The sequence below is a fragment of the Schistocerca nitens genome, chromosome 1, assembly GCF_023898315.1.
Source record: "Schistocerca nitens isolate TAMUIC-IGC-003100 chromosome 1, iqSchNite1.1, whole genome shotgun sequence".
In the NCBI taxonomy this organism is placed as follows: Eukaryota; Metazoa; Arthropoda; class Insecta; order Orthoptera; family Acrididae; genus Schistocerca; species Schistocerca nitens.
Genome location: NC_064614.1, coordinates 631,809,502 through 631,823,127, shown reverse-complemented (window position 1 = coordinate 631,823,127; position 13,626 = coordinate 631,809,502). Strand labels below are relative to the sequence as shown.

Here is a 13,626-nt window from a genome sequence, read left to right as displayed (position 1 = left end):
AGAATTTCGACATAGAAGATTTCGAAATGTAAGACCTCACACAGAGGACAAACAGGAAGTCAAGTTACACGTGTAAATAAATGTGCAAAATGCATAGATTTTGTACTTAGCTTAATTAGCGACACCTTCTGCTCAAAACAGTAGTGTTCAAGCAAAGCACACATTCCACTTGGGGTAACTGACAGTGCAAACTGCTGATTCAGGCCCAATTTTTTTTCCTATCTAGTGCCTAAAGAAGAAAACAGCTGATATACATATGTTTGTAAATAGCAGCGTACACAATGGAAGTCATGGGAAAGAGACCTAAGGGACGACCTAGACAGCAATAGGCTGATACTGCACAACGATCTGAAGGCTGTAAATGTACATCCAGACATGGCCAACGATTGAGCAAACTGGAGACAGTGAATCCACTCAGCGGAGCCTGCCACAAGGCAGGACAAACACTGTCTATGATGACCACAATATTAATAAAACATGAAATCTAATCTACTTTCCATCTTCCTCCATTTCTTCTTTTGCATTTTGTAGAATACCAACTCAAAAAAAGAGGAAGAAATGTCACATATTTATGATAAAAATTGTATATTAGTAACGACTTGCAATACTTTAATTTTTTTTTCATGTTTGACGCAAGAGAGCCCTCTTAAACTACTTTAGCTGTTGTCAAAGCTACAAAATGCGACTGTGTCATTTGAAGATATCCATAGTCTCAATTCTTGCACTAATCTACTTGTTCCAGGCGTGCAGAGGATGGAAGTGTTTTCTATGGTGGATGGGCACGTATGGCTCAACCTATTGTTCATTTTGCAGTTGTTGAAGTGGCAAAGCCTAACATAGGTAATGTTATGTTACACTAAACAATTTTCTGGTAAGAGAATATTTTAATGGAAAATAAAGTATTTTAGCGAGTATATGGCTCAAAATAAGTGCTATCTAGATTTTGAATTCAGATTGCTGGACACACACACCATGTGTGATTCGTAAATGTAGGTTGTGGTATATCCCATCTGAACTAATCTTTTTTTATAACATTATTTGCTATAGTGCTCTCAGTGACAAAAATATCTCAATGGACTGGGATAGAATGTTCCCTCCCTCCCTCCCTCCCCCCCCCCCCCCTCTCTGTTTTTTTTTTTTTTTTTTGAAGCATTCCTGTCAAATTTCAAAGTATAGATTTGGCTTACTTCAGTCAGTAGTCATTAAATGTTATTCTTGTTCTTTTCATTTTCTTAACTGACAAGAACCTTAGGTACAGCAACCTTATACTACGTCAAATGCATGCATAATTTATGCTGGAATGAAATGTAATCTAACAATTTCTACTTTTCTTCAATAATTTGTCTGACAATCTTCATATATACATAAACTCTATGTATTGATCGAAAACACTTGCAGTATCCGTCAGATAACAAAAGACAGAAGTCTTGAAAACACTACTTAAAAATTCAAAATGACAGATCACGTAATTTGCTTCATAGAGATGATAGCCATTATCATATTTTCCTTGATTTATTCTGTGGATGACAAGTTTCTCCAACATAAGCCAACAATTCACGGAGTGCACAGAGACTTTTTCTCTCAAAGTTACTGCAATCGTCATCCCATCTTGAAGATATGCCTTTTCCCTTAGCCTGGTTCTTCACATGCACATAAAGCAATGAATCCACACAGTAGTTGTGCTCTCCTATATAATAATTTGTATTACCTTTTTCAATTCGCAAGTATTATTTGGCTGCAAGGCATACATAAGAATACAAACAACTCTTCTTGAGTGATATGTAACTCCACAGTGTGTGTGTGTGTGTTTTCTTTTTACTCAGGTAGATGCTGTGCTTTGAATTATATGCACTGCAATATCAAGATACTTAAGTTGATTACTATTTAATGGTTTCATTTTGTTTAGTACCTTTATGAAGTGGTTAACAATTTGAATTATTTGTGGGAAATAAATGTTTTACATGTTTGCAGAACTAGTGATGATTTTTGTTTCCTGCTAAGAGGTTTTAGCTCTTTTTCAAGATCTTGCAAATGCAGTCATAAGAAATTCATGTCAAATTAAAAGAAATATACAACTGAAGCACAGTATCCACTTCACTTCAAAGGTGCAGACCATCTTTATGGAAATCAGCCATCCTGATTCATATTTCCTGTGGATGAATATTTTGGTTGAATATTAGAATGATATGTTGAAACAGGTTACAGCTGCATATGTTTTGTTATGCGACAGAAGGATTTCTAAACAATGATAGTACTCTTGTACAAGAATATTGTGCATTATTCTACGGTGTATTGTTGCTGTACGCCAAATGTGTTTTCAAAGTTTTTGGCATGCTCTAAACCAGTGATAGATTGGTAAATGAGAGACAATGAAAATCTAATCTGGTACTAATCTTTAATTGATTAGCATTTCCAGTATGAAGGTAATAGTTCATAAGTTAAGCCGTTAAATGAAGTATGCCATGTGCTAAATTCTTCCCATTCACATAAAATGTCTTTTCACTGTCTACACAGGCAGTACAATCTATTTGATAGGCAAATTTTGAGGATGATGTAAACTTGTTCTTCAAAAGTCTCTTTCTATGTACTTTTTCCATTTTCTCCTGCCTCTTTCTTCTACTACAGTAATTAGTTCTGTTTTTACAAGTCATTTTAAAATTTTTCCCTTACTTTTACTTTTTTTGCTTTTATTTCTGTTCCCATTTCTGCCCATTTTTTAACCTTTCACTTGTTTGCTGCATCATTTAATATCCATTTCATGCAATTCTAGTGCCTCTTGCTCTTATCTTTTACAACAAACTTCAATTCTACTGTCAATCCGTACGTGCCTTTGGTCTGATCTGTTGAGTGTCATATTTTCTAGCCTGATTATTTAAAAGAGCTGCCACTCATTCTTTTATTTCTGTTTCTTCCTCCTCCAGAAAAATAAATTATATAATAGGTGACCCAGTCATGTCCTAGTACAGTTTTTGTTTATAAAATGTGAAGTGAAAAATAAATAAAACAACTTTGAAATTTTTTTATTCATCTGCTTCCCAATATATTTTGATGTGAGTGGTAAAGAAAGTTGACAGTTGATTGATGTAATACAGAGAATACATATTTTGAAGGGAAATAGAAGAATAAGATCTGTGTTGCCAAAATTGTTTGTAGGAGAAATGATGAGGGAAGAAAGTAATGTGTAATAAGTTACAACGAACCAACCAACTGGGAGCTGGGAGGAGGGGGGAGGGTGGGGGGGTGGGGGGGGTGGGGGGAACACTGTGAATCATTTTCTTCTCCACCCTCACTTGGAAGATAATTAAGGGAAAGAATAGGTGTGGAAACTGTGTGAAGGTAATTAAGGTGCGCTGTTTGAGATTGTTATAGTAGAGAATTATTGTGAAGCTGGTTCGATGAACCCTCTGCCAGGCTGGCGCAGTGGTTAGCACACTGGACTCGCATTCGGGAGGACGACGGTTCAATCCCGTCTCCGGCCATTCTGATTTAGGTTTTCCGTGATTTCCCTAAATCGTTTCAGGCAAATGCCGGGATGGTTCCTTTGAAAGGGAACGGCCGATTTCCTTCCCAATCCTTCCCCAACCTGAGCCTGCGCTCCGTCTCTAATGACCTCGTTGTCGACGGGACGTTAAACACTAACCACCACCACCACCCACCTCTGTCAGGCACTAAAATGTGATTCCCAGAGTATCAATGTAGATGTATAAATAGATGAGAAGTTTAGACTAAGGATGCTAAGTTTGTGTTGGCTACTGCAAAAGTAAACATTGAAATTTTTGTGTCAGAAACATAAGTTCTTTATTCAAAGTAACAAAATTGAAACTACGAGTTGAGATGGGAGATGAAAGATGATTTAATCTTTTACCCTAAGAGAAAACATTTTGTTCCATCTTAGCCTCTCTCTCTCTCTCTGATAGACTCAATTTCTCACTGACTTTTTCACTACTTACTGTATCTGCTTGGCACTCTCACTTTTATTCATTTTCATCCTTTGTCATTTGATCTCCCAAGAAGCTGTCTTTGATGCTGAAGATTTTTTGTAAAATTGAATCATTAATTTATCAAGTGCATCTTATGTTTAGAAAGTAAGTTTCATTGTTTTTACTATGTTAGCATCTAAGGCATCCTTCACGTTTCTTTTGTACTGCTTAGGGGAAAAGAGACCATCAAGAGTACGTGCTGACATCACTGTCAACCTGAGTGTACGTAATGAGATAAAAGCAGAATGGGAAGGTTTGCGCAAGCATGATGTGTGTTTTTTGATAGCTGTCCGTCCTACAGCACCTATTGGTTAGTATTACTCATTGATAATTTTCATATTATGATCATGTCTTTATAGTGCCGTCATTTTCTAGTGATTGTTAATTTTTGATTACTAAACACAAAAAAAAAAATTCATGCAAATGAATTAATTTTATTTATGAAATAATGAATTCCTTGTGATGCTATTGCTGGAATTTCGTGTTTAACATTCTCCACTTCTGAATTAGAATCACACATTCAAGGCGATATATTGTAAATCACTTTCATGCTGTCACTAAGTACAGAGTGTTTCGAAAAGGACTTTACAACTTTAAAAATTCATGTAAATATAATGAAAGAATATATAGAGCTGGGTTTAGTGTTATTTTGTTGGGAAACACATCAAGTTTTTTTACCTTAAAATAAAGATGTCGTATGAGATTCCATTGGTTATCATGCACACATCCATTGGAAGTCAGTTTCTTCCCAAACTCACTGTAGCATTGCAGATGTAGCTTTGCTCAGTGTTGGTGTAAATTCTTGCTCTGAGTTCAGGTAGAGAAGCCGGCACAGGAGGTACAAACACGATATCCTTGATGAAACTCCATAAAAATAAAAATTGAGTTGTGTCAGGTCTGCTGAACATGGGGGCCATGCAGTTGGCGCATCACAGGCAATCCATTGGCCTTGAAAACGGTCACTGCACCACCTTGCATTAAATAAACATTTCTTGGTCATCTCATCGATCTGTGGTATCAAAAATTGTTGTAACATATGCAGGTACACTATCCCATGGATGGTTCTCTCACAAAAAAAAGTGGCCGTACACTTAGTTTTTGCTCAATGCAGTTTAGGATTATCACGAACATTTTGCATTGTTTGATGTGGATTTGCATTACCCCAAATTCTTCAATTGTGTGTGTTAATCTAGCCAGTTAAAAGAAAAATCAACTCATTAGAAAAGGTGATTTTGTCCAAAAAATTTTCATCCTCGTGTAATTGATTTAACATATCTGCACAGAAGTTCTTGTGAACAATTTTATCAGTGTCTTTTTTTTGCTTGTACGATCGTCAGTTTGTACGGTTTGAAATGCAAACGGTTTCTCAGTACACGCCAAACAGTTGTGTGTGGGATTTGCAGTTTGTGAGATGCTTGTCAGCTCAGTTTCGTAGGGCTGTTGACAAAACATTGTCTTACTCGTTTAACGACGTCTTCAGATGTGCTTGGATGACCTGATGATTTCCCATGTCTTACCGAGCACCCTGTTTGTTCAAAACATTTATGCCATTCATAAATTGTAGGTCTACCAGAAGGATCTTTAGCGTACTTGGTATTGAAATTACGCTGAACTATTGTCGCCGACTTTGATTCTTAAAACCAAAACACACAGCTAGCATGCTTGGATCCGGTGAAGGCAGCCATCTTTAACACAACTGCCACTAGCACTCCTTACGGTGCATTTCGGCACTAGAGAACTACGCGAGACAAATCTTGATGTATTTCCCTCTAAATTAACATTACAATCACCTCTGTAGATGCTATGAATTAATTTACATGAATTTTCAAATTCGTAAAGTCCTTTTTGAAACACCCTGTATACTCTCAATAAGTATTCCTTTCTAAGAAGGAAATGCTTTGTCAGGTGGAGCCATTTGAAATGCACACATACTGAGTGTGGTCATTCAGTGATTAAAGCATAAGACTCACATTAGGAAGATTGGGGTTAAAATCCCCAACCAACACTGCAGGGTTAGATGGGAAGACAGTTCTTGGTGTTGCACTGTGTGCCCTGCAATGCTTCTGTTGTTGCGAGTTCCATCCAAGGCATATGACAGAACTGTGGAATTAGAAATATTAAGTCACAACAAGTGCTCACTTCCCCCCCTCCCCTTTCTTCTCTTTATCCCTCCCCTCCCTCTCTGACAGAAAAAAAGATAAAAATTGTGGAATCACTGATTGACATTTGTGGACATAGTAATGAAATCTTAAATTTCTGAAAATATGAGTCCCAACCTCTAGTAAAAAGATAAACTGAAAGCAGAAGCTATCTAATATTACCAAATGAGGACCAAGAAGTACACTCCTGGAAATGGAAAAAAGAACACATTGACACCGGTGTGTCAGACCCACCATACTTGCTCCGGACACTGCGAGAGGGCTGTACAAGCAATGATCACACACACGGCACAGCGGACACACCAGGAACCGCGGTGTTGGCCGTCGAATGGCGCTAGCTGCGCAGCATTTGTGCACCGCCGCCGTCAGTGTCAGCCAGTTTGCCGTGGCATACGGAGCTCCATCGCAGTCTTTAACACTGGTAGCATGCCGCGACAGCGTGGACGTGAACCGTATGTGCAGTTGACGGACTTTGAGCGAGGGCGTATAGTGGGCATGCGGGAGGCCGGGTGGACGTACCGCCGAATTGCTCAACACGTGGGGCGTGAGGTCTCCACAGTACATCGATGTTGTCGCCAGTGGTCGGCGGAAGGTGCACGTGCCCGTCGACCTGGGACCGGACCGCAGCGACGCACGGATGCACGCCAAGACCGTAGGATCCTACTCAGTGCCGTAGGGGACCGCACCGCCACTTCCCAGCAAATTAGGAACACTGTTGCTCCTGGGGTATCAGCGAGGACCATTCGCAACCGTCTCCATGAAGCTGGGCTACGGTCCCGCACACCGTTAGGCCGTCTTCCGCTCACGCCCCAACATCGTGCAGCCCGCCTCCAGTGGTGTCGCGACAGGCGTGAATGGAGGGACGAATGGAGACGTGTCGTCTTCAGCGATGAGAGTCGCTTCTGCCTTGGTGCCAATGATGGTCGTATGTGTGTTTGGCGCTGTGCAGGTGAGCGCCACAATCAGGACTGCATACGACCGAGGCACACAGGGCCAACACCTGGCATCATGGTGTGGGGAGCGATCTCCTACACTGGCCGTACACCACTGGTGATCGTCGAGGGGACACTGAATAGTGCACGGTACATCCAAACCGTCATCGAACCCATCGTTCTACCATTCCTAGACCGGCAAGGGAACTTGCTGTTCCGACAGGACAATGCACGTCCGCATGTATCCCGTGCCACCCAACGTGCTCTAGAAGGTGTAAGTCAACTACCCTGGCCAGCAAGATCTCCGGATCTGTCCCCCATTGAGCATGTTTGGGACTGGATGAAGCGTCGTCTCACGCGATCTGCACGTCCAGCACGAACGCTGGTCCAACTGAGGCGCCAGGTGGAAATGGCATGGCAAGCCGTTCCACAGGACTACATCCAGCATCTCTACGATCGTCTCCATGGGAGAATAGCAGCCTGCATTGCTGCGAAAGGTGGATATACACTGTACTAGTGCCGACATTGTGCATGCTCTGTTGCCTGTGTCTATGTGCCTGTGGTTCTGTCAGTGTGATCATGTGATGTATCTGACCCCAGGAATGTGTCAATAAAGTTTCCCCTTCCTGGGACAATGAATTCACGGTGTTCTTATTTCAATTTCTAGGAGTGTAGTTATGTCGTATCTGGTCTCACACAAGTGTATTCCACAAAAAGAGCTAATTACATTATAACAGTGTGAAACTATTTTTTGTTATATGTTGCCTTATGCAGTTTTTGTATAAACAAAAGAACATTGAACAATAGGGATCAATCGAATGAGGCAGCACAGTTGTTAAAAATCAGCTTCATGTTTCAGAGGATGAATTTTGCTCTACCTGCCCATCCTGATTTAGAGTTACTTAAATCATGTCAGGCAGATGCCAGGATGTATCCTTCAGCCAGGTGATGCTTGACCTTCAGTCTTGTAAAAATATTCTTATGTTGTATGTTTTATGTGCCTATATATTTGGCTTATTTATTGTCATGATGAAAATGTTCTGTACAATTATCAGGTGAACCCTGGATGAGTAAATAAATAAATACTAATTATGTTCATATAAAAATGTTGACATTTCTTGAAACAAAATTTGTGTGGCAGTTAGAGTATATAGTACAATTTTTTTGTTCATTTTACATCTAGCTTTTAGAGTATGTTGTCTGCCCAAGAACAAAGTAAAAGCACCTTTTGTGTATTATAATGGTTCAAATGGCTCTGAGCACTATACGACTTAACTTCTGAGGTCATCAGTCGCCTAGAACTTAGAACTAATTAAAACTAACTAACCTAAGGACATCACACATATCCATGCTCAAGGCAGGATTCGAACCGGCAACCGTAGCGGTTGCTCGGCTCCAGACTGTAGCGCCTAGAACCGCACGGCCACTCCGGCCGGCTATATATTATAATGAACTGTATTTGTACATTTATATACCTAATCAGTTTCTTATTTTCTGTATTCAGCTTACTGCACATCTATGATAAGTGGCTTCACTGAACACATTAATTGCCAATGCTAGTGTTATAGAAGCTGACAAATCAGACACCTTGTCATTACTGACACTGAAAGAAAACAACCTTACTCTGCTGCAGGTGCACTTCGTGTAGAGTGTATGTGACTCATTGCAGTTGTGTATTTGATCCGAATTTGAACCTAGGTCCCTGCTTCTCGAGAGCTGTGTACTACCCGTCGTCTAAGAATACCCATGAACTGACTCAGGTTCTCAACTTGTACTGCCTTCTCCCCAATGCAGCATATATTGTCCATAGAGTAACACAATTCCTCCTCATATTAACTTGAGGCTAAAGTATAAAATGTAGTCCTTGCTGTATGCATTCTCTTGGAGTGGTCAGACTCATAGCACTTGGGGGCATCTTGTGCAAAGACTGGAAGGTAAGTGTGGAATACCATGTTAAGCTGAGGCTTTGAATCAGTTTGCTCGAATTGTATAATTGGTGGTGCGACTCCCATTCAAAGAAAAGTATGCATTTTAAATCTTAGTGAATTACTGCTAGCGCACTTGTAATAACTCCCACATACTCTTGATTCTGTTTACCTCTCTGATTTTACAATATTACCACCACTTCTCTTGCTGGATAAATGCTTTTTATTTCCCACATTATTTCTCTCTGTCTCTTGCTTTCCGTATTTATTTTCTCCCATGGCTAAGATTTCTTATTTTTTATTCATTTCTTTAATCATTTGTTCTTTTCATGTCTTATTCGTATCAAATGTCTTGATTACTCCTGTGTCCTTACGCCTATGAACCTACTTTTCCTGCTATCAGTTCACAGCCTCCTTTGTTACAATGTGGTGCCAACAGGGTGATGATGGGTTGTAATTTGTTAAACATCATAACTTGCAATAGGTTTACGTATTGCCAGTGTGCTTCTGTCTTGGGTTCTTCAACCTACATTTGTTTGATGATTTTTCTGACATTTTGCCAGCATGAGTGGCTGGCATTGTCAAAGCTTCACCCTCCATTGCTGGTGGGAGGTATTTTCTCTGGTCATTACCGCTGTGGTTCTCCCCTTGCTATCTGCAACGAACATTCATGTGCATGTAGGTATTCGGTACATGCTGTGTCCCAGATTTGCCCTATGCCTTGTAACTAGCACAGCTATTTAGGATAAGTGTTGGTCCTTATCTACCTCCATAGCAAATTTTGTACTGCTCCTCACAATGGCTCCACCCGACAAAGGTGTTGTCAACATACCTGTACCAAAGCTTAGGTTTATGAGGACCCAAGGCTAGAGCCTATGTTTCAAAATCTTCCATTAATAAATTGGCCACCCTGGAGTTAGTAGACTACCCATGGTGACACCTAAGACATCTAAAAAGTTTCCATAGCAACATAAAATTTACTGTAGAGGTAGAACAAGATCAACCATACCATTTATAGGTGTGCTGGTTACGAGGAAAGATGAGAACCTGGGACATAGCATGTATCAAAAACTGGTACACATGGACTAGTGTCTGCACAAACTCAAATTTTCGCATGAGCTAGGAAGGAGGGTTGATTTTTATGCTTGTAATTCTCACAAGATGAATATGTGAGCTGTAGCATCTTGAACGTGAGAGGCAACATGAATATGTGATGTGCAGCATCTCAGACCTGAGATGCAGCTCATGGAAAGCAAAATATAACACTCAGTGAAGTGTCATGTTGGAAGAAGAAATGGTGGGTACAGCCTTTTTGCCATACATCCCCAGTGTGATAGGCTGAATAGGCAGCATATTGCACGGACTTGGCATAAAGACTTTTTACAAACTGCCCACAATCAAAGAGTTTCTGTGAATAGCAGAGGACAAACCCAATTGCAATGTCTGGAATATGCTGCATATCCTGTATGTATATAAAACTCTCTGTTGAAATGATGGGATGATCTATCGACACCAGGATCAATGGCATTGCAGATTGGGAATGGTGGAGAAATTGGCCCGGGGCAGAGCATGCACTGTATGAGAAAGACCACATAATAAAATTCACCAAAGTGGAAGTTTTGGTGTGGAAGAGAGCTACCATGTCCACTTGTTCATGGAAGCCAGAGAAATCCACACACATGACAACAGCTTCAACTTGAAAGAGCAAAGCACCAAGGTAAACAGATCCTGGATTTCCATGCTGCAGCAAACGACCATTGCAGGTAGCAAGGGGACAACCAATGCCTGGGGAATAGCCCCCAGACATTGACGTGACATGTACATATAATCTCTGGCTGCAGGGGTGACTGCTGTCTGTCACCAGTAGTGGAGGGTGAAGCTTTAACAATGCCAGCCATTTGTGCTGTTGAAATGTCAGAAAAATCATGAAACCAGTGTCAACTGAAGAACCCGAGACAGAAGCCCACAGACAATTATATCAACAAGTGGCCACAAAAGCCTCAATAATTTTGCACATTCTATTTATTACTGCAGCTTTTGGTTTACTTGATATAATGCTCATCATTCCTTTCCAGGCCTGAGGCCTTTTCTGTATTTAACAGGTTCAATCTTTCAATAGAGTAAAGGCAGCAACCAGCCACTGTTAATAAAGCTATTTTTGAGGAACAAAGAATGTCGTTATTGCTTTGAGCAGACAGGTCCATCATTGGGTGGCTCTTCACATTTAAAATTACATTATACCGTGCTTGTGATTTATACTGATTTTCTTTGTGGCGAAAGTTCCTAGCGGTTGTGATGCCATCAAATATTCCTGTATACTATCTGTGTCTTCATAGTTCAGAAAGTTGTTAAATCTTGCGTGGCATTTGGCAAAATATTCACTTCTTTGTGAGCAGTGTAGTAAAAAGATGCAGGATTTTCTTTGACATTGTGAGTGAATTTCTCTCCCAATACTGCTCTCCTGTAGTGTCTAATGCAGAGGATCACAGCATATTACTAGAAAAGCTTAAGCGCTATGTTATAAGTGGGAAAGCAGCAGATATTATAAAATCATTCATGGAAACAGAGAACAGTGTGTAGAAATAAAACAAAATGTGAACAGCAATATTACAAATGTCTACTCAAATTTTGAATTTGTTAAGTATGGAGTGCCTCCAAGACCAATGATGGACACACTACTTTTTACTTTATATGTAAATGATATGCCAAGGTGGAAATGTTGTCATGCATGTAGATGACACGTCATTTGGTATAAGTAGTATTTCAGCAGCAATCTTCTCTAAATATGGAAAATGGAAACAATTATTTCAGAGGAAATAATCTTTTTATAAATGTAAATTAAACCACATATATGCAGATAAATGCAAACAAAACATGTAACTTGAACAATATTACTATCAAGCTTGGAGACTTGAATCTAAAAGAGACAGAAATTTATAAATTCCTGGGTGTACACTGGATAGGTTCTTGGCTTGGGAGAACCGTATAAATGATATTTGTCAGACATAGGAGTTATACAGTGAACCAATTGCAAGTAACTGTTTGGTACCTTAATCATACCAAACAATTATTTGCAACCGGTTGGCTGTATAATTCCTTTGTTTGAAAATTGTGTACTGCTGCTGAGAAACAGCCATGTTTAAAACTGAATAATTTTTGTCGTAGAGTGAATTCAAATATATTTCTAATGATAAAAATGTCAAGTACATTAAGCACACAAATGTTGCTAACAATTTACTGTGGGCTTGTTCATTCACAAATTTCATTTAGTATCCTGGTCAGGGGAAATTCTGCAAATGTGTACATACAAAGAGTACTAAAGCTATAAAAGAAGACTGTAAGATGCATAACAAAATTATGTCCTTGAGATTCCTGCAGAAATAAATTCAGGGAACTAAATATATTAACATTAGCATCACTATACATATATGAAAGAATTATTTATGTAAAAAGTAATCATGCTTCATTGTAGGTAGAGGTAACACAAGCAATAAAACTGATTATCATTTTGAAGGCAATCAGCTCAAATTAACTGACAAAGACCGTGTAAAATTAGGATGCCTTCTATACAACAGTTTGCCAGACTATATAAAAATAATAGAAAACATGTCTGCTTCCAAAAATAAACTAAAATGGCACTTAATTTAATCTTGCCCATATAGCATTAAAGAATACCTTAAAGCAAAAAATTAATGTAATGTTTCATATGTAACTGTGCAAACATGTAAAAAAACTTTCAGAAAGCATAAAGTGATTTTAATTATTGGTAACTATGTATGTATATCAAAATTTTTTAAATTTTTTAATTTTTTAGATGCTTGTATTGTAGATGCTATTTTTAAAGAAGTCTGTCGTTTTACTGATATATACATGTAGTTTTATCTATTTTTGAAACTTGTAATTCTTGAACTTCAAGTAAGCTAGTCCAATACCATTGTACAGAATGGTCCACAGACATAAATAAATAAATAAATCAAGCAGTGGTTGGTTTATAGGTCATTAAGAGTAGTTCAAAGAAGTTTAGTACATATCATATGACATTAATTCAGACTCTGGGATACAGCACTTACAAGAACCTTCATTGGTTGCATGTTTGGTGAGTAACCAACTTTTTCTGTGGTAAGATGTATGTGATTATATGAATATTTTTAAAAAATGAGACGAAACTTGTTATCTAAAACATGCTTCCATATTTTCTTACTATCTAATAGGTACAAAGTATGACCAGCGAGAGCCTTTTGTGCCTCAGGTTGGCCTGACATATGTTCGTGGCTGTGAAGTAGAGGGCATGTTGGATCAGAATGGCCGTGTCATTGAAGAAGGACCAGAACCAAAACCACAACTCCCTGGAGAACGGCGAACTTTCAGGGTGTGGCTTGATTGCAATCAATATTGCAAGGACATGGATCTTGCCAGCCAGGGACATGAGGTATTGTACTATAAAAAATAAATTAGTAGAATATTCATGCAAAATATGAAAAGAAGAAGTGGAAACCAGTGTCTTAGACAACTTTACTATGTGGGAACTTAAAATATAATTGGAGTGATTGAAGCTGTACTGTGTGAAACTAAACAAATCAAACAAATGAGAAAATGTCGAGTTAATGCCAGTAAGTATGCAACTTCTGAT

The 13,626-nt window shown here is 39.0% G+C and overlaps 1 protein-coding gene across 2 annotated transcripts in view; it reads left to right on the top strand.

Moving 5' to 3' along the window:
* The window catches only part of LOC126257794 (RNA helicase aquarius), a 368,203-nt gene that overhangs the window by 208,487 nt on the left and 146,090 nt on the right, over nt 1–13,626 (top strand). For both annotated transcript variants that reach the window (XM_049955590.1, XM_049955591.1), the window contains 3 exons: nt 743–840; nt 4,153–4,290; nt 13,208–13,425. In XM_049955590.1, coding sequence (XP_049811547.1) covers nt 743–840; nt 4,153–4,290; nt 13,208–13,425 — 454 coding nt within the window. The remainder of the gene's footprint in view (nt 1–742; nt 841–4,152; nt 4,291–13,207; nt 13,426–13,626) is intronic.